General features: G+C 36.6%; 1 protein-coding gene across 1 annotated transcript in view; it reads right to left on the bottom strand.

Moving 5' to 3' along the window:
- The window catches only part of ATRNL1 (attractin like 1), a 578187-nt gene that overhangs the window by 294866 nt on the left and 259620 nt on the right, over nt 1-23701 (bottom strand). Inside the window, exon 26 of the mRNA XM_088131807.1 lies at nt 9615-9693. Within this exon, the coding sequence (XP_087987933.1) occupies nt 9615-9693 (79 nt within the window). The remainder of the gene's footprint in view (nt 1-9614; nt 9694-23701) is intronic.

The raw sequence follows: 23701 nt of genomic DNA, 5'->3' as shown, positions 1-23701 counted from the left end.
TCTCAGTGTTATTTCCCCCCACAACTATTGCTTAGTCTCTTAAATACAATAAATAGCAATGTTTGAATGATACTTTTTATTCCATGTTTCTACAGACTGCTTAGAATTAACTAAAATTTCAGTTCAGTTTACTATCATATCATGACCACATAAATTCTAACCAAAACTATAAAAGATTATTTTTACTTAAACGATTTGTATGGCCGCCCATCTTAAAACAACTCTGGGAGGCTCGTAACAACAGTAAAACTTTAAAAATCATAAAAACCATGTAACAAAAACTAAAAACCTGGCCCCCCAGTCAACCTCCCAGGATACCCCAACACCATAGGCACCACTACTCTACCCCAGTGCCTGGGTAAAGAGCCATGTTTTAATGGCCTTCCAGATAGCTAAGAGGATGGGGGCCTGCCGGGGGAGGCAGTGTTCCGTCAGGGAGGAGCAGCCACAGAAAAGGCCTGCTTCCTAGGTCCTTCTAGATGGCAATATTTCCGGCAAAGGATCTGGAACATGCCCAACCTACCTGATCTAGTGGGATGGGCAGATGCCCTCAGGAATAGGCAGTTCTGCAAATTGATTATTAGTCTTAGTTGCTTCTTTTCTACAAATAGCCTCTTTTATTTTCTACTGAATCCACTTATAATTTTGGAATATAACAGTAGTCCTGCTGTATCAGGCCATTTTATTTCTCATAGTGGTCAGCTAGATTCCTCTAGGGTACTTATATGAAACAGATAGACAGATCTCTTACTATTGTTTCCCTGCAACTCATATTTGGAAACATTCTACCCATAAACTGGAGGTAATACTGAATATTAAGACTCAGTAGTTTTTTAGTGTCAGCCCTCCCAGGTACACCAGATAGGAAACAAGACTAGATGAACTAATTCTACTTTAGTGTAAGGCTACATTAACAGAATTTTGCAAGTCTGAAAGCACAAATCTTCCGGCCTCCCTATTTACCACTTGAGTAGTTAAGATCTTTCCTAAGTTTCTTTCTTTGACCATTACCTTAAGCGGACTCCTTTCTCTTTTATCTGATCCTTCCCTAGATGGCATCTCTTTCCCCCGTCTTCCAAGGCCACCCTCACATTCTATCACATTTAGAGACACACCTTCCATGAATTTATCTAATCCTTTTTTACAAGTATCCACGCTAATGGCCATAATCATGTATTGTGGCAATGAATTCCACAGATTCCACAAATTAATTATGTACTTCTGTCTGTTACAATTTTCCTCCAATCAACCTCATTAGAAGATGTCATAGGCTATGCATTTGGAAATCCTTGGACTTGTTGATCTGACTTCTGAGGACTAACCAGAATTCTTCCTGCTTTATTTTTCTATCTGTGTGCCAACATTTGGCTGTCATGTTTCATATTGCCTATTTTTAATTGCACATGTTTTTTAACTTCTTTGCTGCATCTTGATTGAACTGTTGTTAAGATGCCTTCTCTCTGAATATTTCTGGGGTTTTTATTTTGCCAGAAGTTTTTCTGCTGATTTGACAAATTATTGCCAGGTCCTGGGATTAGGTCATGGAATTATTCAAGAAGATATACCACCTGGGTTCACCTCTTAGGTAATGTTCGTACCTTTGATCTAAAGACTCTCAGAGGAGGACCCATCCCGATATTTATAACTTTGATTTTAGCAGATTATCTGTTAGTACAGTCTTGCATAGAACATAAGTGCTGAGTATGTGTTGTACCAATCACCAGTATAGCCTTAATAAAAGCATTATGATATGTATTACTTATGTGTGTCTGTGTCCTTGCTAGATATACCAACAGATAGTAAACACATACAGAACTCAAAGCTACAGCTTGAAGCTGGATATCTGGCCAAAACCCACACCTGAGTGGTAGTTAGTTTCATAAATTATGTGTACATAATCTGTCCAAAGGTTTTTGATAATCCGGGGGTGGCAGGTGGGGGTTGTACATAAAGTTATAACTGGATTGCTTTGAGGTAAACATATGGGAGTCCCAACTGTCAGATAAAATCAATTGCCTTCTCCACCAATCAGCTTGATGTTAAATTTTCATGTGAATCTTTGAGAAGGCAGCAATGGCTAAATCCCTGAATTGGTAAGCTTTTACATTAAAGCATGAACTTTGCATCACTTTTCTAGTGTAATATTTGTTCAAAGTTTAATAAGCAGTGCTAGGCTTTGATTGTACATCAATATATCATTTGTGAATCAATTTTCTTGAGATTAAATATTTTCTTCAAGACTCCAAAATACTATTAATTTTTCACTATTAAGAATATTATAAATAGGCTTAATTAAAGTAATTGAGATAATGGATAAATTACATTATCACCATTACCCTTCTACAGTAATTATACACTACTGGAAAAATTACAAAAAAGTTACAGAATATATTAAGTTAAAGACATGTCACTTCAGAGGCATAAAAGTACATACATCATAAAATAAAACATTTTTCTACTCTCTTATAATGAATTACTTGCCCAATTTTATTCTGATTATACGTAACTGGTGCTAAATGCTGTTGAAAGTATATATCAACACTTAAGGTGTTTTCTTACTTCATCTGTGAATAAATAAATATACTGTAACTTCTTGATGTGAGTCTATGCCCATCTCCACAAAAATCCAACCCATTTCTTGGGAGAACATACATTCTTTTCTTAGAATATCTTTGTTTCTGAAAGTTCCCAGAAAAAGGAATACCTCTCTATGATGCAAAAGATGGTGTGTTTGTGTGTGTGTGTGCATGTGTGTGTAGAGAATTAACTTACAGTGAAAAATTAGAGTCTTAAAAGTCTAAATTGAGGAAACTGACATAATGAAGAATATCAGAAAACACAGTATTGAAGTGCTTTCTTAGAGGAAGTTATATAAAAAATTACTTTGAAAAAAGCTATAAACAAAATCAGATGCCATTTTTATTTATTTTTTCCCAATGGGATAGATCAAGGCCTTGTCTTAATACTGTAAACAGTAAAGCAAACTGATGCATATCTGTAAATGTTGTGACAGCACAAAGAGTTACATCTGAATTCTCAAGGATTATACTGAACTGTTCCATCCACAAGGAGGAAAACTGGTGGAATGTATGTGCTTTTCTCCAGAAGTCCCCAGATCTCTCCTAACAATCTTTGGCAATAAAAATCATCCCTGATTTATTTCAGAAGGTAAAACACTTGTATCAGATCTATCTGGAAGCGCTTCTAAAAAAGAAAAGTTAAACATTTAACTTCAACACTTTTGAAACAAGAAAGCCGCATGCAACTTTACAACATCCCCAAAGCAATATGATTGTTTTGATATTATTACTTATAAAAGATCAAGCTGTATATTTTTTAAACAAATGAATAGAATACAATTATTTTGTATAACACTACTATTTGAAAACAGCCAGTTTGGTATAGCAGTTAAGGTACCAGGCTAGAAATCAGGAGATGGTGAGTTCTGGTCCCATCTTAGGCACAAAGCCAGCTGGATGACCTTGGATCAGTCATTCTCCCTCAGCCTTAGGAAGGAGGCAATGGCAAGCTACTTCAGAAATCTTGCCAAAAAATTGCAGGGACTTGTCCAGGAGTCAACACTGACTCGAAGGCACACCAAAAAATAAATAAATAAATAAATAAAAATTGAAAAAGCTCTTATAGTTCATTTAGGAGTTTCTAAAAATTTCCAGTCAAATTTCTCCAAATAAAATGTAACTGTCAATTTAAATAGTATTTCAGGAAATCATTTGAAAAACTGAATAAGCTATTTGTTTTACTTATATTCTGCTTTTCTCTTAAAGAGTTTATTTAACATTTCCAGTTGGTTTCTCATTCAAGCAGCTTGCAGGACCAGGCTGGCTTAGATTCAGTAGCTGAACTGCAAGCTTATTGGAAGCCTACAGTATAAGAAATTGAATACTGCAGGTGTCAAGTGTTACTATGTTGCTTTTAAAAAGCAAAACCAATGCAAAGTCATATATAGTCTAATATATACATAAATAACACACACAACACTTATGCATGTATATCCATCATAGTATTTCCTTTCTGAGTAAGCAATGTTGTACAAAATTCAGAAAAGAAGAAAGAAGTAGTAGGCAAAATAAATTAAAAGTAAGAGATTTTTAAAAAGGAAATCTAACTAAATCTAGTTTACACTAGCACCATTCACTATATACCTCTCTCCATATCTTTATTTGCAAAATATCCTTGCTTCTACCATGTCCATACACCCAATTGAATATTTGCTCTTGTTCTCTATCATTCCTCCCTTTTTGAGGATGCAAAGGTAGTACAATTTTTATTTTTATGAGAAAGTGTATGTGAGAGCATGTGTGTGGATGTATACAGATGATAGAAAAAGGTAGAGATATGAAGAGAGAGAGCTCCTCCAGTTGCTCTACAGAATCAAAATATGCCCCCACAGAGATTGTGAGAGATTAGAAATGGTTCTGTCTAAATTCCTTTGTTCTTTCTTGAAGTTCCAAATAGGTATCAAACACAGTACTATATCTGGAACAGGTCTAGTTTCAGTGAAAGGACGGACATTGTTCTGCTTCTTCAATCCATGACTAAAATTTGGCTTTGTATTAGCAAATTTAAATCTACATTGTATAGACTCCAGAAAGACACATTTCAGTTCTATTGTCTGTTTCCAGTTTGTTACTCATTCAGTTTTGAAAATGTCAAAAAAGAACAATAATGCAACATATCTCAGATTCAGATTTACAACAGTTTAGGAGTTCAGTGTCATGTAATTTCTATGAAGGCTTGCCTGGTCACAGCTTTCTCTCCACCATCTACTCTTCCTACATCAAATATTACAGAATTTTTATGTTAGTTTGATTTAATGGTCTACTCTCAGCACTAATGGTGGGCATATATCAGAATATCCCATCTGAGCAATGTGTCTGCCCTTGTGGACTGGAAAGCGGGAGATAGTGAAGCATGTTCTTCTAAACTGCCCATTTTGAAATGATATTCACGGAGAGTGATCGTGCTTCTTTTAAACAGTTGTCCGGGCATGGAATTTATATTCTATGTTTCTTATCTCTTTAAAACCAAAGTTGGGGCATTGCAAGCATTACACAATGTTTTCCATTACAGGTAGTCCCTAGTTTAAGAACGAGTTCCGTTCCCAAGGTCTGTCCTTAAGTTGAATTTGTACATAAGCCAGAACTGTATTATTATATAATACTGTATAAGTAGTATTGTGTAATTCACTTGAACCATTGTGTATTTAACTCAAATCACTGTGTATTTAACTCGAATTTTGCTACAATAGGCTCCGTTCTTAACTATGAGTCATCTGTAAACTGGGCATTCTTAACCCAGGGACTACCTGTATCACCTCAAAAGTAGCATTCTGATTAGCATGATTTAAGGGGCCCAACTCTTGATAAAGATTTCTGTCCTCTATTAACCTTTGTTTTGCACTTTGGTATATTTACAGATATAATTTTGAGTTTGTGGATATGTTTGGATTTTTTAATATTCTGTATGTTGGTTCTTTGACTGTAACAATATACTATTTGTTGAAAATAAATTTTGAGATATAACAATATGAATGACTTTAAAGAATCAGCATTATAATGCCCTGTTGTTTCATACTCTCAGTGGCCAATAGAGTGCACAGAAACATAGTAGAATCCAGTGATTGTGAAGTACTGTACATTTACCACATTCTGATCATTTAGGAAAAGAAATACAGAGCAGTTTACTCCAACTAACTTTACAGACAGGAGCAATATTTCAGTTCTATAACAGAGGTGTATCCATTTTTGTCAGCTTGCCCTCAAATAATATATCATTTGGCACATTAATTAATTTACATTAAATATCACAATCAAACTGTTCTAAACCTACTCAAGGCTACTAATACCTGTAATAGAAAAATGATTTTTTAAAAATGAAATTGCCACTACAATGTTCTAACAGTAGCGTTTATTTTCTTATATTGTCTACATTGATTAATTTAAACTTTCATGCTGTTAATAGAGTTACCATGGAGATTAACTTGTTTATTTCTGTTTTTTTTTTCTCTTGCTAATGCTAACAAATGTTAAATCAGTCTCATGCTGTGTAGTTTAAGAATATACATATTAAGGAAATCATATAGGAACTGGAATGTTATACGAGTGAGACTGATGTTAAAACAAGCAATGCATCAATAAGCTGCCAAAAGAATAGAAGTGAAATATTAGGAAGTGGTCTTATTATAGTACATTCCAAACATTCTAGTTATACTTTTAATAAACATTTCCATTAAACCTTTTCATATTAAGGGACCCAGTATGGTCTACAGGTAGTCCTCACTTAACGTCTATTTATTCAGCAACCATTCAAAGTTACGATGGCGCTGAATAAGGGGGACTTACAACAGGTCCTCTTAGTTGAGGCTGTCGCAGCATCCTTGTGGTAATATGTTTGTGATCTGGGTGCTTGACAATTGGCTCACAATGTAGCATCCCACAGTCACATGATTACCATTTGAGAACTTCGCTGCTGGCTTTCAACAAGCAAAGTCAATGGGGAAGCCAGCAGGAGGTCACAAATAGTAATCACATGACTGCAGGATGCAACAACCCTCAGGATTCACCTAACAACAGCACCTGGGATTGCCAGAACTGCTATTGTAAGTTGATGCGGTCACATGACATTGCGTCTTACGACCATGTCACTTAGCAATAGAATTCCCAGTCCCAATTACTGTCAGTAAGTGAGGACTACTTGTAATTGTTACACATTGGACTGGAACCCAGGTTTAATTCCATTGCCACAATAGAAGCTCAATGGGAGACTTGGGTCAGTTGCTCTTTCAAATGATTATATTGCAATAGGAATAGTACCATTAAAATTGCAAATGATAAATAACAACTAAAACTGAAATATAGTTTTTTTACAATTATTTCTATCCTTGCAAAATTCAAAAAGAATGTAGTTATTTATGTATAAAATATTTCATGATTAAGCACACATTGAATGCAATCTTTTGGACAATGTAAAAAAAAACAAACCCCTAGCAATTTATAAATATATTACCTTGAAATATTTACAAAGCATATAGAAGCTTTACTAATCTTATAATTAATCTAATTATCAGCAATGTATTATGTATCTGTAGCGTTTCAGCTAATCTTACTAAAATGGAATTTAGAAAGAAAACCGTATTTAGTAAATGTATATGCAGGGTCTCTCCTTTCAGCCTAACGTGATAGTCCAGACAAGAAGCATACCCAGAAGAACTAGCTGTACTTTATTGTAAGGTTACATTAACAGAATCTTACAAGTATGAAAGTAAATTTCTCCCCCTCACCTTTACAACCCAAGAAACTAGGAAGGGTCCTTTCTGAGAAATTTGCCATGCCCACATTCCTTTTGTGGGTTAAGCTGCCACTTATCTGACTGGTCCCCTGACTGTGGATATTCCCCCTGTCTCCCAAGGCTATTCCCACATACCATTATACCTTCCTGCTACTTCAAGCAGAAGCATCTATACTAACTGAAGAATGAGAACAAAATCTTTTTTACATTTTCTGATTTCTGATTTCTTTACATTTCTCTATGTAGAAGTCAGTATTTCCTATTGTTAAGAAATTATTCCAATTTTCCACTACAGAGGTCTAAGATTCAAAAATTGCTTGAAGAAACATCAGCTATGATAGGGATACAGTGTATTATTCAGAAAGAATAAGGTGAAATTTTTCAAGTTCACTCCTTATTGCTTTTGGTATCCAGAATCAAAAGTAGGGCATCATAAAGAATCAAAAGCACTGCTTCATTACATTCTGTAAGTTTAGTCATACCTATTATCTAAACAGAAGAAATTATGGAACAAGAAAGTATAGGCAGTCCTCAATTAGCGACCACAGTTGGGACCAGCACCTCCATCACTCAGTGAAACATCATGTGACTATGTTGGACTTACGTCACTTCCCATTTGGTTGTTGAGTGAGTCAGTGCGGGTCATTAAGCGAAACTTTGCGTGACCGTGACTTGCGATTTTACTGCTGGCTTCTGCATTGACTCAGCTTGTTGGAAGCCGGCTGTGAAGTATGCAAATAGCAATCATGTGACCACAGAACACTGTGGCCATCATAAATGCCCACTGGTTGTGAAACACCCAAATTTCAATCATGTTACCGTGAGGATGCTGTGATGGTCAAAAATGAGAGGACTCTTCCAGTGTTGTCATAACCTTGAATGATTGCTAAACAAGGCAGACATTAAGCAAGGTTTACTTGTACCCTATTAGGATGTAGAGCCATGAAGCATTAGCACCAACCTACATGATGCAAGTCTATATTTTCATGTACCCAGCATCGGTCAGGCCTTATATTATAATGCTAATGTAATATCGTTAGAAATAAGATAAAAAAAGGTCTTTCTGAGATGCTTAAAAGGACTTGACAGGTTTTCTTCATATGATTACAATAGCAAGATTAAGTCGAAAAGAATGGAAATCATTTGAGCAACTCCAACTATTTTCATTTGGTCTGCATTTTTAAGCAATCTTCCCAAATTTTCAATTACTGAATTCCTATGTAAATCAGAACACAATTACCCTTGTAATTTCACATTACACCAAATTTGCAATACAATTCTAAGTTTTAAAATTGCATACTGAAATGTGAATATTAAGAAATGTGCATATAAAAATATATATTACAGAAAGAGATGTACATAACTTGCATGCCAGGAAAAGCCATTTATAAAAAATAAACTCAAAATGACCTGATACTTCTTTTTTTTTTTTTTTTTACAGTTTGCAAACTGATGCTGACATTTGGGAGAATGAGGTTAAATGCATGCAAAACTGCAAAAAATGGCTGCAGACTGATTTACTCATCCCCACATAAAACTCATCCCCACACACAACTACATCATTGTTTGGTTCATCACTTTTACTATGCATGCACTGTAGGGAGTGGGAAGGAATGAAGTTACTTCCCTACGTGATTTTGAATCTAGTGGAGTGTCTAAAGTGCCCGAGGAATTAATAATCCCTGGAAGGTTCTCTGTGTGAGATTTTTCTTCATGAGATGTTGGTAAGGGGAGGGATGAATTAAGAGGGGATTGTGAGATGGTGGTCAGTCCATTGAGTCCAGCCTGTTATCTCATTCTACCCATATATACAAGAGAATATATACAAACATCTGTAGATATACAAAAGCTTAAAGTTGAGACTGTTATTTTAACAAGGGAACAGCAAATTCCATCACCATCAAATAATAAATAATTTATGTATTCAGAATAAACCCAGACTAAAGTAAGAATCAAGTCATTGTACATCCTTGAAGTGTATAGCAATTTTTTTTTTAAAAAAATTCAAATTAGAGAACGTTTCTCTATTGAGAATGTGTTAGGGTTAGGCACACAATGGATACAGTACATTAATGCATTCTTTTAAAAGGAACCATTCAAAAAGTAGAAACATTTTAAAGGTGTCCAGCACATAGCAAATTAACTATATTTCCATACACAAAGAAAATGTGATGTTCTGGCACACAAAAAAAATCCTCCACATGAAAGGAATTTCCCAAAGCAGGATAATCAGATTGCATGTTCACCTGCAGCTCTGAATTCTCTTTGAGCAAAGGAGAAAAAAGAAGTGAAAATAATACTTATACCTCTCTCCGTCGAGAAGCCCAACAGGTTTGCTTGATTTTCCAGACCACAGCAGCAACCAATAGCAATGACAAGAAACAACTGCAATTGTAAAACATGAAAAATGAATTAGAGATGAGAGTGTTTTATACAACATGCACATTTGACTTCATAGTTTGGAAGACAGTATTTTAAGAACACCCCCCAAAAAATATTAAACACGTGCCAGCTATCCAATATGCATATCCAGAATTTTCTGAAGTATTATGATGGATGATAGCAACAAAGTATTTGCATTTATTTATTTGAAAGTTTACATTTCTGCCAAAAATGCCAAAGTTTTATCATGCCACAAGTGAAACTTATGAAAAGAAAAAACTAAATTAATACAATCACAATAAAAATTGAAACAACAGAATATAATCTTCAGTATGTTTACTATATTATTCTTCTAATAGTTCTTTTTTAAAAAATCAGCAGTGAAAATGTGTTAACGACACCAAAATTATAATAAAGTGAATGCCAGACAAGCTTCTTTAGGGAGAATTTCACAACTATATAAACAGATCAGGAAAAAACATTCATTTTTTGAATCCATAACACTGCATAAACCTACTATTTATATCAGCATCTCAAACACGACCAAATCCAGAAGTACTTTCGATATACAATCCTTTTGGAAAGACATATATCCAAAATAAATACACTGACTCTAGCTAAGCATCACACACTGAATTGCTAAACATTATGAATTTTTTAAGCTCAACTGTCAGGATATATATACCATATCATACACATTGTCAGCTTTTAATCCACATAACACAAGTTTCAAGTTATTGATGGATACTTGTAATTAGTCACTTGGCTTGCCGCTTACCTGTCTAATAGTTCTCTTCTAATGGCACTCAGTAAAAATTTAATTACAAAATTTAAGTGTCTAAATCAAATGAAATAACAAATCTCTCAAGATTTGTACAACCAATATAGGCCATTTTATTATTTGGGAAGAGGGCACCTGTATCATCATGGGAAATCACTAGACAGTGCCCACTCTTACAAGGCTGCTGATCTTCCACAGATCAACACAAGTTCTTCACTAATAATGCTATCACTCCCTTATCAGACAAAAAGTGTTCTTGAATAAGAACTACAGTAATCAGCAAATGTAGAATTGGGGAGTCTGGAAAATGTTCAGGAATTCTCAAAATACCAACTAAGCCTAATTCACCTCTGAAGTTTGGGCCAAGCTGGTATGAAGTTCATCATCAGCCAATATTCTATGCCATCGTGTAATTAAAAAAAAAAAAAAATTACCTCAAGGAGAAGACCTAGCCATGTAAAGGATTTCTTGGCAACAAAGAATTGTGGAACTGAAATACTCCATAACTGGGCTGAGTAGTATAAGGAAAGGGAAAAAATGCAACTTTCATTAACCTGGCAGAAAATTATTCCTTAGTACTTAAGAGGACAGTAGCAACCCTCATTTTGCAAGAAGTTATTGGAAAAGGAGAAGGAGAGCCAGTTTGGTGTAGTGGTAAAGGCATCACTCAAAGACACACACCCACAAAAAAACCACAAACAATGGAAAAGAAGGGGACTTCTGGGGGAGTTATGGTGAACTAAAGATAGCTCTGTGAAAGTGGAGCCGACAACCATGGCAAAGACCAAGGAACCGATGAGTAGACTGGTTCCCTGGAACCTCTCTGGATAAGGAGAGGACCAGAGATCTCCTGCATGTGCTCTGGACAGCTGCTCTTCATAAGGAAACTGCAGGACAGCAGTGTTCCACAGGTCTGAGCACCAGGAGACCACAGGATCAGCCATCTTACTCACAAGTATGGTGGAACCTTTTAAAGGACCCTAGACAACCTGTGACCTGTTGGGTCATTGCTACAGAAACATTCCCTTACCTAAACAGAGAAAGAGAATGACCAAGGGCAAAAAAGCAGTGGGAGGGTGAGAGACTTATGACTTGCTGCTGGCTTCCCATTGACTTTGCTTATGGAAAGCTGGCAGGGAGTGTCAGAAATCTTCCTTCCTTCCTCCCTCCCTCTCCTTCCTTCCCTCCCTCCCTCCATCCCCCCCCCCAATTTTTTGCAATGTTCTGGCAACCCTTTACAGACTTTTTGCTGACACCAGGATTGAAAAGTTGATGTTTTATAGATTTGCTTATAGATAAGGGATGGGATATGGGATGAAGAGATATATGTTTAGCCTTATAGGGAGTGAAGAGTTATTAAATTTGTTTATACTTGCTGTGATGAAGGTTGGAAGTCACTTCTTTATATATTTCTTTTCGTTTTCTTTATTATATTCTCTCTTTTTTTCTTATTTCTTTCTTTTATCTTTTCTTGCACTTTTTATACTTTCTTTCCAGTCTCTTTCTCTAAGTTTAGTTTTTACTATTGTAATCAAAATGCTTAATCAAAATTATATTTGGAAAACAAAATTGGAAAAGAAGGCAACCTGAGCAAGGTCTCTGCCCAGAGACTAGCTTTCCATGCTGTCTCAGAAGATTTTGAAGAAACCATTTTGTTTCGAATAAACAAAGCAACAGTGAAGAAACACAATACAAGTGTGTTTCTTAAACATGTTTATTATTTTAAAGATCTCAAAATTCTGTTATGGGCTACAAATCTGATATTTATATCGATGCCTTTATACGTATCTCACAGAAATTATTGGATTCCCACTACTATTTTTTTTAATTACATTAGATAAATATTAAAAGATAAAATGTGAACTGCATTGATGTAAAGAAAAGAGAGGTTACTTTTTTGAGAGGCTTCCTTTTTCTTATGCTTCAGAATTCCTGCAGTTTCATAGTATTCAAGTGCTTTAGATGGTCAAGATATTAATTTCTTAGATGGCTTGGCAAATCCAACAATACTAGCTTCTTCAGTGCAAGATGTGAGATGCTATGAATAGCATTTAACAGAAAATTGCTCTGCTGTACTTCAGCAGAGAACAGCACTTCAGCAAAGATAGTTTTCATAGACCAAAATTACTGGGGCAAAGGATGGAGAACAAGCAGATTGATCCAGGTGTATCACATTTATTATTTCTTTCTCCTTGTACTGCACTTCAATGCAGTTTACATTCTATGAAACAGCAGCATTTGGGGGAAGGGTGATTTGTTTTATCTGCATCTCTGAAATTAGTCAGCTACTTGTAATGTGTGGTATTTAATCTAACATAATTTGTGTGTGTTTTATGTGTGCTCGCAGTCCTCCTGTTTTCAGTCTCCTTAAAGCTTGTGATCTGTGAAAATTCAAATATGTTAGTGTACAGCCTAGCATAGTATCTTCTATGAAAAAGTCTGAATTTCAGATTAGTGAATGGTGAAAAAGAAGAATATCTATGGCACCCTTCCCAACCTGGGGACACTTCAGATGTATAGGTAGTCCTTGCTTACTGATGGTAATTGGGACCAGGAAGTTCATCGCTAAGCAATGTGGGTGTAAACTGCAATGTCACGTGACCACTCCAATTTACAATGGCAGTTCCAGCAGTCCCAGCAGTCCCAGTTGCCATTGTTAGGCAAATCCCACATGGTTGCAGTGTCCCATGGTCACATGATCACTATTTGCAATCTGCAGCAGGCTCTCCCATTGACTTTGCTTGTTGGAAGCCAGCAGTGAAGGTTGAAAATGGTAAACACATGGCTGCAGGACACTGCAGTGTCATAATTGCGAGACGGCTGCCAAGCACCCAAATCTTTTTGGGACCATGGGATGCTGCAATGGCCTCAACTACAAGGAGCAGCCATAAGTCCTTGTTCAGTGCTGTTGTAACTTTGGTTGCTAAACGAGTAGTCATTACATGAGGACTACCTGTATTAAGTTTCAGAATTCTCCAGCCATATGGCCTTGCCTAGGATCCTGAGAATTGAAGCCCATGCATCAGAAGAGTATCCACTGGTGGGAAGGCTGGTTATGGCTTTGACCACATGAAGTTGCATTGCTGCAGCTCCTATCTCTGCACTACTGCATTTACTGAGACCTATTGTATCATTTCTACTAATTCTGAATAGGAAATGTCTTCGGGGGCATTCTTTACTAGCATATGATACTATTACTTTTTACAAGGCACGATACATGGCACAATTTTAATCAGAAATTCACAAGTTTCAGGGAGGACAATTCTATATGCACCTATTCAAGAATAAAGTATTTATTACAGAATGTCAACACATGGTCCATCTCTACCCACCAGTTATATTGCTTATCACATATACTTGCATATAAGCCTATCTGTAGATAACCCAACCCTCAATTTTTTAACCAAAATACCATGAAAAATGTACCAGTCACAGATAAGCCACTTGTGAAAATTAAAACATATGAACATTTCAAGGGTCGGTTTATCCACAAGTGGAACATTTTTCATATTATTTTGCTTAAAAACTCAGGGGTCGGCTTCTCCATAGATAGGTTTACATCCAAATATATACGGGATATATGGGCACTTTAAAAAAGCTGAGGGAAAAAACTACCTTATATACTTGCAGGTAAGCCTATATGCTTACACAGGGAAGCCTTATACTGTATGCTCGCGGATAAGCTGAACCCATTTTTGTGGGTATATTTTGGCACCTAAAATTCTTTGCTTTTCTGCAAGTATATACAGTATATAAGAAGACTGCTGAATCTTTTAAAATGTTTTAGGTTAAAGCATGTTTTAAAATTAAAACCAATGAATGCTGTTGCTAAAGACAAATATATGACAAAAGGAGTTCATGGGACATTTTCTCAATGGTGTATGGAACTGCAGCCTTAATGTCCTAGTCACTAAGGATTAAACATGTCAAGTGTTTACTACACTTTAAAATGCTATAGAAATGCTAAGCTTTATTAGTATTATTGCCCAACAATTGCCTTCAATAACACTAAATTAGCATTCTATACTGCTTTCTGGAAAGTTCTTGTGAAATTCGATTTGTAAAGTGTAATATTGGTGGGAGATTTTAGATAGTATTAAAAACATAAATGACGTACAATAGAAATGCATTCTAATTTAAATTGTGTACATATAGATTATTGGTAACATGGTCTATTTATATTAGTGTGATACAGCTATAATATTTCATTTAATCCTCTTTCTGCCAGAGGAATGCAGAATAGTTTTCAAAACAAAACCATTTTTTTTAAAAAAATACAACAATACTTAAAAATAATAAATACAAAAGGAGAGAAGAAGGAAGGAAGGAGCATTCTAAAGGACAACTTGTTCTTTGTGTAGTTGTTATGCTACAAAGCTTAGATGTAGAGGAGTATAACCTTGGAAAAGAAATCAAGAACTGTTAAGTAAAAACAATTAAGTCCTGGAAAAGAACAGGATGTGAAAAAAAGATAAAATAATCAAAACAACTCTGCCTTCATTCTTCTTTTTTTTTTTTTAAGGGGGCAGAAAGATACTCTGGCAAGCTTTCAAGATTCATTTATTTATTTACAGAACTTATATGGCCACCCATCTCGTATCATAATTTTAGGCATCTCACAGCAATCAATAAAAACAATGATAAAAACAAAACCACCCTTCCCCCCAGACCAAACAGCCCCCAGCAAAAAAAAAACCACTAGCCCTTGTGGGAAAGCCAGGTCTTCATGGCCTTCTGGAAGGCTAAAACAGTAAGGATCCCTCAGATCTCAGATGGGAGACTATTCCAAAGGGCTGGGGCAACCATCAAGAAGGCATGCCTCTGAGGTCCCACCAGATGACAACATTTAAAGGAGGGGACCTTTTATAATAACCAAAAATTCTGTTATTATATCCTAAAACAATAGACTTCAAGTAATCCTTGCATTGTCTGTTCCTTGACCTAGCTTATCTTGAAGGTCTGATTTTAGATGAGCTGACCTACTTTCTATACTTCCTTTGGGAAAGTGACACAACTAGGGCAATCCCACTGATAAGGCCCTACTCCCTACTATATTGTGATTTTAAAGCATCAGTGGAGCCATGAGCCTCCCCAGCTAATATAAATTCATAGACTGAATGGTATTGGGAGAAATACTTGTTGTGTAGTATGAGTTACTCTAGGCAGCGAAAGGCATGGTAAATAGAAATTATTGGACAACCTTATGATTAGTATTTAATTGGTCTCAGCTCTGTCTTTTATCTTCATCTCTTTCCTCTTCCTTCTCCATCCCTTCTCAAGCCAATTGCCTGTCTTACAGAATTATACCATCTCCATATAAGCAAATATGTATTTTACTTACACTTCAAACAATACAGATGTTCACAAAGAGGTAGGAGAAAAAGACATTATACTGTGTGATCATACCATGAGAGAAAAGGAATAAACAGTAACAGGCAACGATAAGGGTGAGGTTAAGGGAATCTTCCAGAATCTTACCACCACCAAGGGACTGCTTAACCTATACATATTAACAAGGTACCAGCTGCTACAATTAACCCTTTTATGTACATGTATGATTGCTTTGCCCAACAATACTTGGATCCCAAGCTATATAAGCCCAGGCATACTATATGTTATATATTATTATGAATAATTTAGATCTCTATTTGTTGTATTTATTTTGTTGGTTTTAATCTTTTGTGAACCACCCAAAATCACTGACATGAAATGGGTAGCTATATAAATAGATAGGTAGGTAGGTAGATAGACAGATAGATATAGCTTTAGCCACTAATATAGTCCTTGCTTAACGATGGTAATTGGGACCAGAATTTCTGTCGCTAAGTGATGCAGCTGTAAAGTGCGATGTTACATGACTGCATTGCTTAACGAGGGCAATCCCAGCAGTCCCCATTGCCATCGTTAAGTGAGGACCTCCTCATGACTTTCTGCTAGCTTCCAACAAGTAAAGTCAATGGGGAAACAGGAGGAAGTTGCAAGTCCAGGCAGCTCGCAAGCGGGAGGAGGGAGGGTAAGTGGTTGCTGTCACACAGCGCAAGTGCAGATGGGCCAGTGGTGGCTGCTGTCAGCTGTGAGAGGGTACACCAGTGGCTGCTGTTGTGCTGCACAAGCGCAGCTGGGCATGCAGGGATGCACTATGGAGTGCAGGAATGCATATGCTACAGAGTACAAGATCTTGGGGATCTTCTACTCCATAGCTGGGCTACTCAGGAGAAAAAGCAGCAGGAATGGGAGCAACTAACAAGAGCAACTTGTGACCTTCCCTGCCAGCTTCCCCATTGACTTTGCTTGTGGGAAGCTGGCAGGGAAGGTCACAAATGGTGATCACATGACAAGAGTTGCAACCATCATAAGTGCAAAGTCCTGTTGCCAAGTGCCTGGATTGCAATCACATGACAACAGAGGTGCTGGAATGTCCAGAACTTCAAGAACCAGTAGTAAGTACCACTTGTTCAGCGCCACTGTAACTTCAAATGGTTGTTAACCAAGGACTACCTGTAGCAACATCTTAAATTGAGCCCAGTAGTTCATAGGCAACTTACACAATGCAAGATAGTCTGCATTATCTGCAGCTCTTGTATCATTAAGGCTAATTGCAAGTAGAGTTAATTACAACTGAAGTCCAAATAAAAAATGGTAGTTGATCTCTTTGCCACTGAGATCACTGTGTTTTTAGTGACAGTTGACATCAAAGACATAGCAACCTCTGAGAAAGGCACTGACGATGTTACCTACTTGGCTAATAAAATGTCTGCAAGCAAACAACGAAGCTCAGAGAACCAAGGATTCCAGAGTGCTATCTCTTCTAGAAGAGGCCATCGACTCTCAGAGAAGTCACAATGCTTGGCCAGTAGATAAAACTAGCTAGATAGCTAAACTAGCTCCTCTCCTAGCCAACCACAACTGGCCTGGAATTGTTGTCTAGCCAGTTTGGTCTAGTTCATGAGTTGTTAAACTGTCATTTACATTAAAGCTAGGCAAAATCTCTTTCCTGCTCTGCCTGGAGAAGCTGGCATCTTTAGGTATGGTAGAAAGGGAAGCCTGGAGACCATTTGGCAGGGATCATCACATGCTGGGTTGTACAAATAGCCAGATTGTCCAGGCAGGGTAGGGCAAAATGTGAGATTATATCTTAACTTTATTTCTATTTTTATGGGCACCCCTTCAGTATAGGACTTTAGGAGGCAAACAACAAAATAAAATTAGCAATAAAAACATCAACAAAAAACCAAACACATCATGCCTCAAGTAGCACACATATCCGTATCTACAACCCCATAAAAGACAGGCTCACAACTTCCTGGCCCAGTGCCTGGGGAAAAGGTCAAATTTGTAATGCTTTATGGAAAGCAGCAGGATCTGCCTGGGACTTAAGCATCTAATGCTATTGATTTATTATTCATATTTTCATTCCATGCATTGATTTATGGATATTTTCCCCTATTTTTTATATGTATGCCCATTTAGATAAAGCACAAAAACCCTGAGCACAAAACTTATTTCATCAGTCCAATTCAAACGGAAATATGGTTAGTGAATTTAGAACTCCAATTGATGTCTCTTAACTAACAAGAGGATATTGTTATTTAATATTGTTTTAATTATCTAACTATGTACCATATTAGCACAATTAAAAAGGAAAGGGAATTAAATTAAGAAAAAAAATGCTCAAACTCTAATTCATACTTTCACCATTATCCACACTCAAGAGGATAAATATCAAGCTATTTCTCTTTATATTATCAGTTCTCTGAGTAATGCAGCCAGGAGCAAATTTTCTAACCTTTTATTATCAAGAAGTGTCATCCAGCTCAAAGGGAATTCTTTATACTTTTTTTTTTCTGTAAGATTTTTTTTCTTATATTCCCAAACTAATGCATTCCTCAAGGGTTTCAATTTAAACTTAATTAAATTGTATTATTTAGGGCAGATTCAAGATGCTGAGAAAGGTCAGCTCTATTGAATATGTTAGTGTTATGGTGCTGCAACTTTAAGAACCCATCTTCCTGGAGTAGCTGTAACTGTTTTTTAATTTAAAAAATAAAATAAAACAGCTTTCTGTATTGTTCTACTTAGACATTTCTCATATTAAAGGGCTAATATAGATTAGTGTCAGAACCACTTCTTGCCTGGTTCACATAACACCCCTGAGTTAAATAACACAAAATATGACAACAGCCTAGAGATCAGGCAAAATAGCAAGATCCAGTAGTTCCAGTAGTCAGTTGTAGACCATGAGTCAAAATTTCTGGCTGTTGATCATAGGCAAACATACAGTAAAGGTATTTCCAGCATTTGGCCATATCTAGCTAGCCTGTTTCAAGTACCTATCCCTAAACCATCTGGATAGCACTAGTTCAGCCAGTATGCTGGTCTACTCAGGGTTAACATCATTTCCCAAATACATAACTACTCCCTGAGTATATTTCCCCGTGGTCTTGCATTTCTGTACTTTGCGCCATTAATTGTCAGCTCATTATTGTGGAGAGTCTTGATGGAAACTTACTTGTAGGTATCAAAGTAATAAAGGCTAGTTTTTTTATCACTTCTCCAGTTGGGCCTAGATCCTTGCTCCCATCATTCACCAAGATGAACCCCTGACCCCTCATCCTCTCAGGATGAAACCCAAATAGGTGCCATTGCATCATCAATTAATTTCCAGACAATCAGAACCACCTAGCTATACGGCTTCTATCTAAGTGGGATTCAGCTTGTTTGTTGGCCCTCAGCTTATCCAGGAAACTTGCATGTAAGAAAGCAAAAGGCATCTAACAGTCTCTCATTTAGGCATAAAGGAAACATACTGATGTTCCTGTGTTCCAACTCTCCAGTGACTATCCCCAATGATTTCATGTAGATTTTGAACAGGAAAGAGGAGCAAAGTTCTGTGGAATCCCATTATTCAAGCACCATGAGATCAAACAGAGATTTCCACTGATATATCCTGGTAGTGATCCTGCAAGTAGGCACATTTACACAAAAATGCCTCCAAAACCTAATTTATCGAGACATTCCAGAATATCCCCCAATGAGGATGTCAAACACCACTGAGAGATACAGGAGAATCACCACAGTAGTACTCCCCAAGTCTTTCTCCCAATAAAGGCATTCAGAACATTTGGATCCATCATTGCACCAAATCAAAGTGTAAAGCCAAACAAGAATTTGTGACAGCCAGTATGGAGTGTATTCAAATTTACAGTTAGCATTGACAGCTCACTGAGTCATTAGAACCAGCATTTACTATTTCACTCTATGGTACTAGGTATTATTGACAACCCTTTTCTTGATGTTTATTCAGAAAAAAAAGTATTTACATCTGTACTCTCTGATTAAAAAAACACTGAAAATTGAACACTGTTGATACTTAATCCCACTTCGACTAAGTTCCATCAGACAGGGGAACTGGTAAGGACAATATAATAGTATGTGGTCATATTTTCTTTTCTAATACAAATACTTCTACTATTATCTGACAATTGCACAATGAATGTCATATTCTTGTTAATGGCAACTCACCCTGAAACAACAAAAACACAGAAATATTCTGATCAGCTTTTGTCAAGTTCTATATCAATAGTGTGTATCACTTCAAAACTTCAAAGAATAGGCTAAAACAAACATTGAATACAGTATCATACCCTTTTATTCAAAATGTCAGCTACAGAATCTTTCAATCATACTTTATCGGGTCTTCTGAAATTAATTGTTTGGATAAAATTCATATCAACTGTATCTTGTAGTTCAAGTTAACTTTTTAATTCTTGCTAAATAGATCCTACTTTATTTGTCCTTTAACTAAAAACTGCATATGTGGCTTGGATTTCTTTCTTTCTTTCTTTTTTTTTCCTTTCTTATATTAATGAAAAAGAAAAACTGCAACTCTGAAACTTTGTTACATAAACATGGCTTGATCACTGTCTATACTAGAAAAGTGTGATTTTACACTATGGATCTTTCCACTGGTCTGTAAATTGCTTATCCTAGGTGCCTGACTAATTCAAATTAATATTACTTGCTAAATTGTTTATTCTTCTCTTATCTCAAGCAGCCAATCTACACCTCTGAAGTGCTAAACTGCATAAATTTAGTTTCTTTAACTTTATCAAAAACATGAATTAGTCATAACTCATGTGTATTAAAAGAATTCTGGTTTATAATAATAACCATCAGTGTGCTCACAAGTGTGGTAATTTTATTGACATTGAATGCATCTGAAATTACATTACAAAAACGACCATAATTTCTCAGAACCGCTGCTGAGAAACCAAAAGATCAGATTTTGCCATTTCTTTGCAATAATGTGACTCCCTAAAACATGATAACATTAACTGTATATGTGGAATGCAAGCCAGATCACCCACTTTAATGAAGTCATGCATTTTATGTGCAAGTTGTATATGTGAAGATGTTTATAGTCCATTGAACTAAGTGACGAAATACCAATTGATTACAGACTGATTGCACAGTGTGACTGATTGCATAGCGTTTCTCAGCATGAGAAATATCTAGAGTAGATATTTATGTTTATATTTATTTATATATATTTATATATAAATATAAATATTTATGTACAAAATGATACAAACCATCTGGCTATCCTAATTATAACTATATTAACTTAAAAAAAAATCATTTCCAGATAAAATGTGACAATGTTCAAGTACAGGCCCCTTTTTCTTTTCTCCTCCCCCACCCTCGCCACCTGCTTTTCTTTTTTTCCCCTCTATGTACATTCAGAGCATTTCCTAGTACACTGCAATGACAGCAAATTTGTCCTGGTATGCTAATAGGGACTACCAAGATATATGCTAGAACCCTGTCTATTATTCCTGTACTGTATTAGCAGATAACTGAGGTTGAAGATTATTCCCCAAGGTTATAATGAATTACATCTCTTATAAATCACTTGACCATTGTAACTGAATTAATTCAGCTAATTTAAATATTACTTTGCATTACAAGACACTTTGCTTGCAGTGTGAAACACACCCCTGGATTTACTCCTCACATCTTCAAAGGCTTGGCACAGTTGCTTTGAGGCTATCGCTGTCTGCTAGCGATGCACCTCCACCAGGATAGGTGATAGCATGAAAAAACATACTCAAGAGGCAAATGCTTCTCATAGTCTTGCTTTGTATATTCTAAATCACAGGAATGTATTTCAAGAATGGTCATGATGAATTGGGAAAGATCAGATGAGATAAAATGCTAAACGAAATTCAAATGTCTTTACATGTTCTGAATGTAAGGATTTACAGTGGGGCAAAAAAGTATTTAGTCAGCCACCAATTGTGCAAGTTCTCCAACTTAAAAAGATGAGAGAGGCCTGTAATTTTCATCATAGGTATACCTCAACTATGAGAGACAAAATGGGGGAAAAAATCCAGAAAATCACATTGTCTGATTTTTAAAGAATTTATTTGCAAATCATGGTGGAAAATAAGTATTTGGTCACCTACAAACAAGCAAGATGTCTGGCTCCCACAGACCTGTAACTACTTCTTTAAGAGGCTCCTCTGTCCTCCACTCGTTACCTGTAGTAATGGCACCTGTTTGACCTTGTTGTCAGTATAAAAGACACCTGTCCACAACCTCAAACAGTCACACTCCAAACTCCACTATGGTGAAGACTAAAGAGCTGTTGAAGGACACCAGAAATAAAATTGTAGACCTGCACCAGGCTGGGAAGATTGAATCTGCAATAGGCAAGCAGCTTGGTGTGAAGAAATCAACTGTGGGAGCAATAATTAGAAAATGGAAGACACACAAGACCACTGATAATCTCCCTTGATCTGGGGCTCCACGCAAGATCTCACCCTGTGGGGTCAAAATGATCACAAGAACGGTGAGCAAAAATCCCAGAACCACACGGGGGGACCTAGTGAATGACCTGCAGAGAGCTGGGACCAAAGTAACAAAGGCTACCATCAGTAACACACTATGCTGCCAGGGACTCAAATCCTGCAGTGCCAGATGTGTCCCCCTGCTTAAGCCAGTACATGTCCAGGCCCATCTGAAGTTTGCTAGAGAGCATTTGGATGATCCAGAAGAGGATTGGGAGAATGTCATATGGTCAGATGAAACCAAAGTACAACGTTTTGGTCTAAATTCAACTCGTCGTGTTTGGAGGAGAGAGAATGCTGAGTTGCATCCAAAGAACACCATACCTACTGTGAAGCATGGGGGTGGAAACATCATGCTTTGGGGCTGTTTTTCTGCAAAGGGACCAGGACGACTGATCCGTGTAAAGGAAAGAATGAATGGGGCCATGTATCGTGAGATTTTGAGTGAACACCTCCTTCCATCAGCAAGGGCATTGAAGATGAAACGTGGCTAGGTCTTTCAGCATGACAATGATCCCAAACACACCGCCCGGGCAATGAAGGAGTGGCTTTGTAAGAAGCATTTCAAGGTCCTGGAGTGGCCTAGCCAGTCTCCAGATCTCAACCCCATGGAAAACCTTTGGAGGGAGTGGAAAGTCCGTGTTGCCCAGCGACAGCCCCAAAACATCACTGCTCTAGAGGAGATCTGCATGGAGGAATGGGCCAAAATACTAGCAGCAGTGTGTGAAAACCTTGTGAAGACTTACAGAAAACGTTTGACCTCTGTCATTGCCAACAAAGGATATATAACAAAGTATTGAGATGAACTTTTGATATTGACCAAATACTTATTTTCCACCATGATTTGCAAATAAATTCTTTAAAAATCAGACAATGTGATTTTCTGGATTTTTTCCCCCATTTTGTCTCTCATAGTTGAGGTATATCTATGATGAAAATTACAGGCCACTCTCATCTTTTTAAGTGGGAGAACTTGCACAATTGGTGGCTGACTAAATACTTTTTTGCCCCACTGTATATGTTTTCTCTTACTTATAAGTGGTTAGTTCTGCAGAAAAATTGATATTCATTTTGTAACAATATGTAAGGAAGACTTCAAACTATAATTCAATTGCTATTTTTCCTTATCTTTATAAGGATATTATTATTCCCACTCAGGTAGAATTAATAGTAGTGAGTTTTCAATCAAACCGAGTATCATACATACTAATAATGTCCACTGGAATATCAGCTTTAAGTTCTCTTATTTTTGATACTTGGTTTTCAAAAAAGACAGTGTAATAATGAATGAAACATGGGACTTTACTACAATTAACATTAATTAATGCTTTACTATATTGGATAATAATGAATGCTGCTGAGTTATTTGATTGCAGCATCT

Source organism: Python bivittatus, unplaced genomic scaffold, assembly GCF_059951505.1.
Source record: "Python bivittatus isolate LINGU-HERP-01145 unplaced genomic scaffold, Pbiv_v1 ctg000980_np1212, whole genome shotgun sequence".
NCBI lineage: Eukaryota > Metazoa > Chordata > Lepidosauria > Squamata > Pythonidae > Python > Python bivittatus.
The sequence above is the reverse complement of the archived record's forward strand: the minus strand, read 5'-3'. Positions and strand labels throughout refer to the sequence as shown.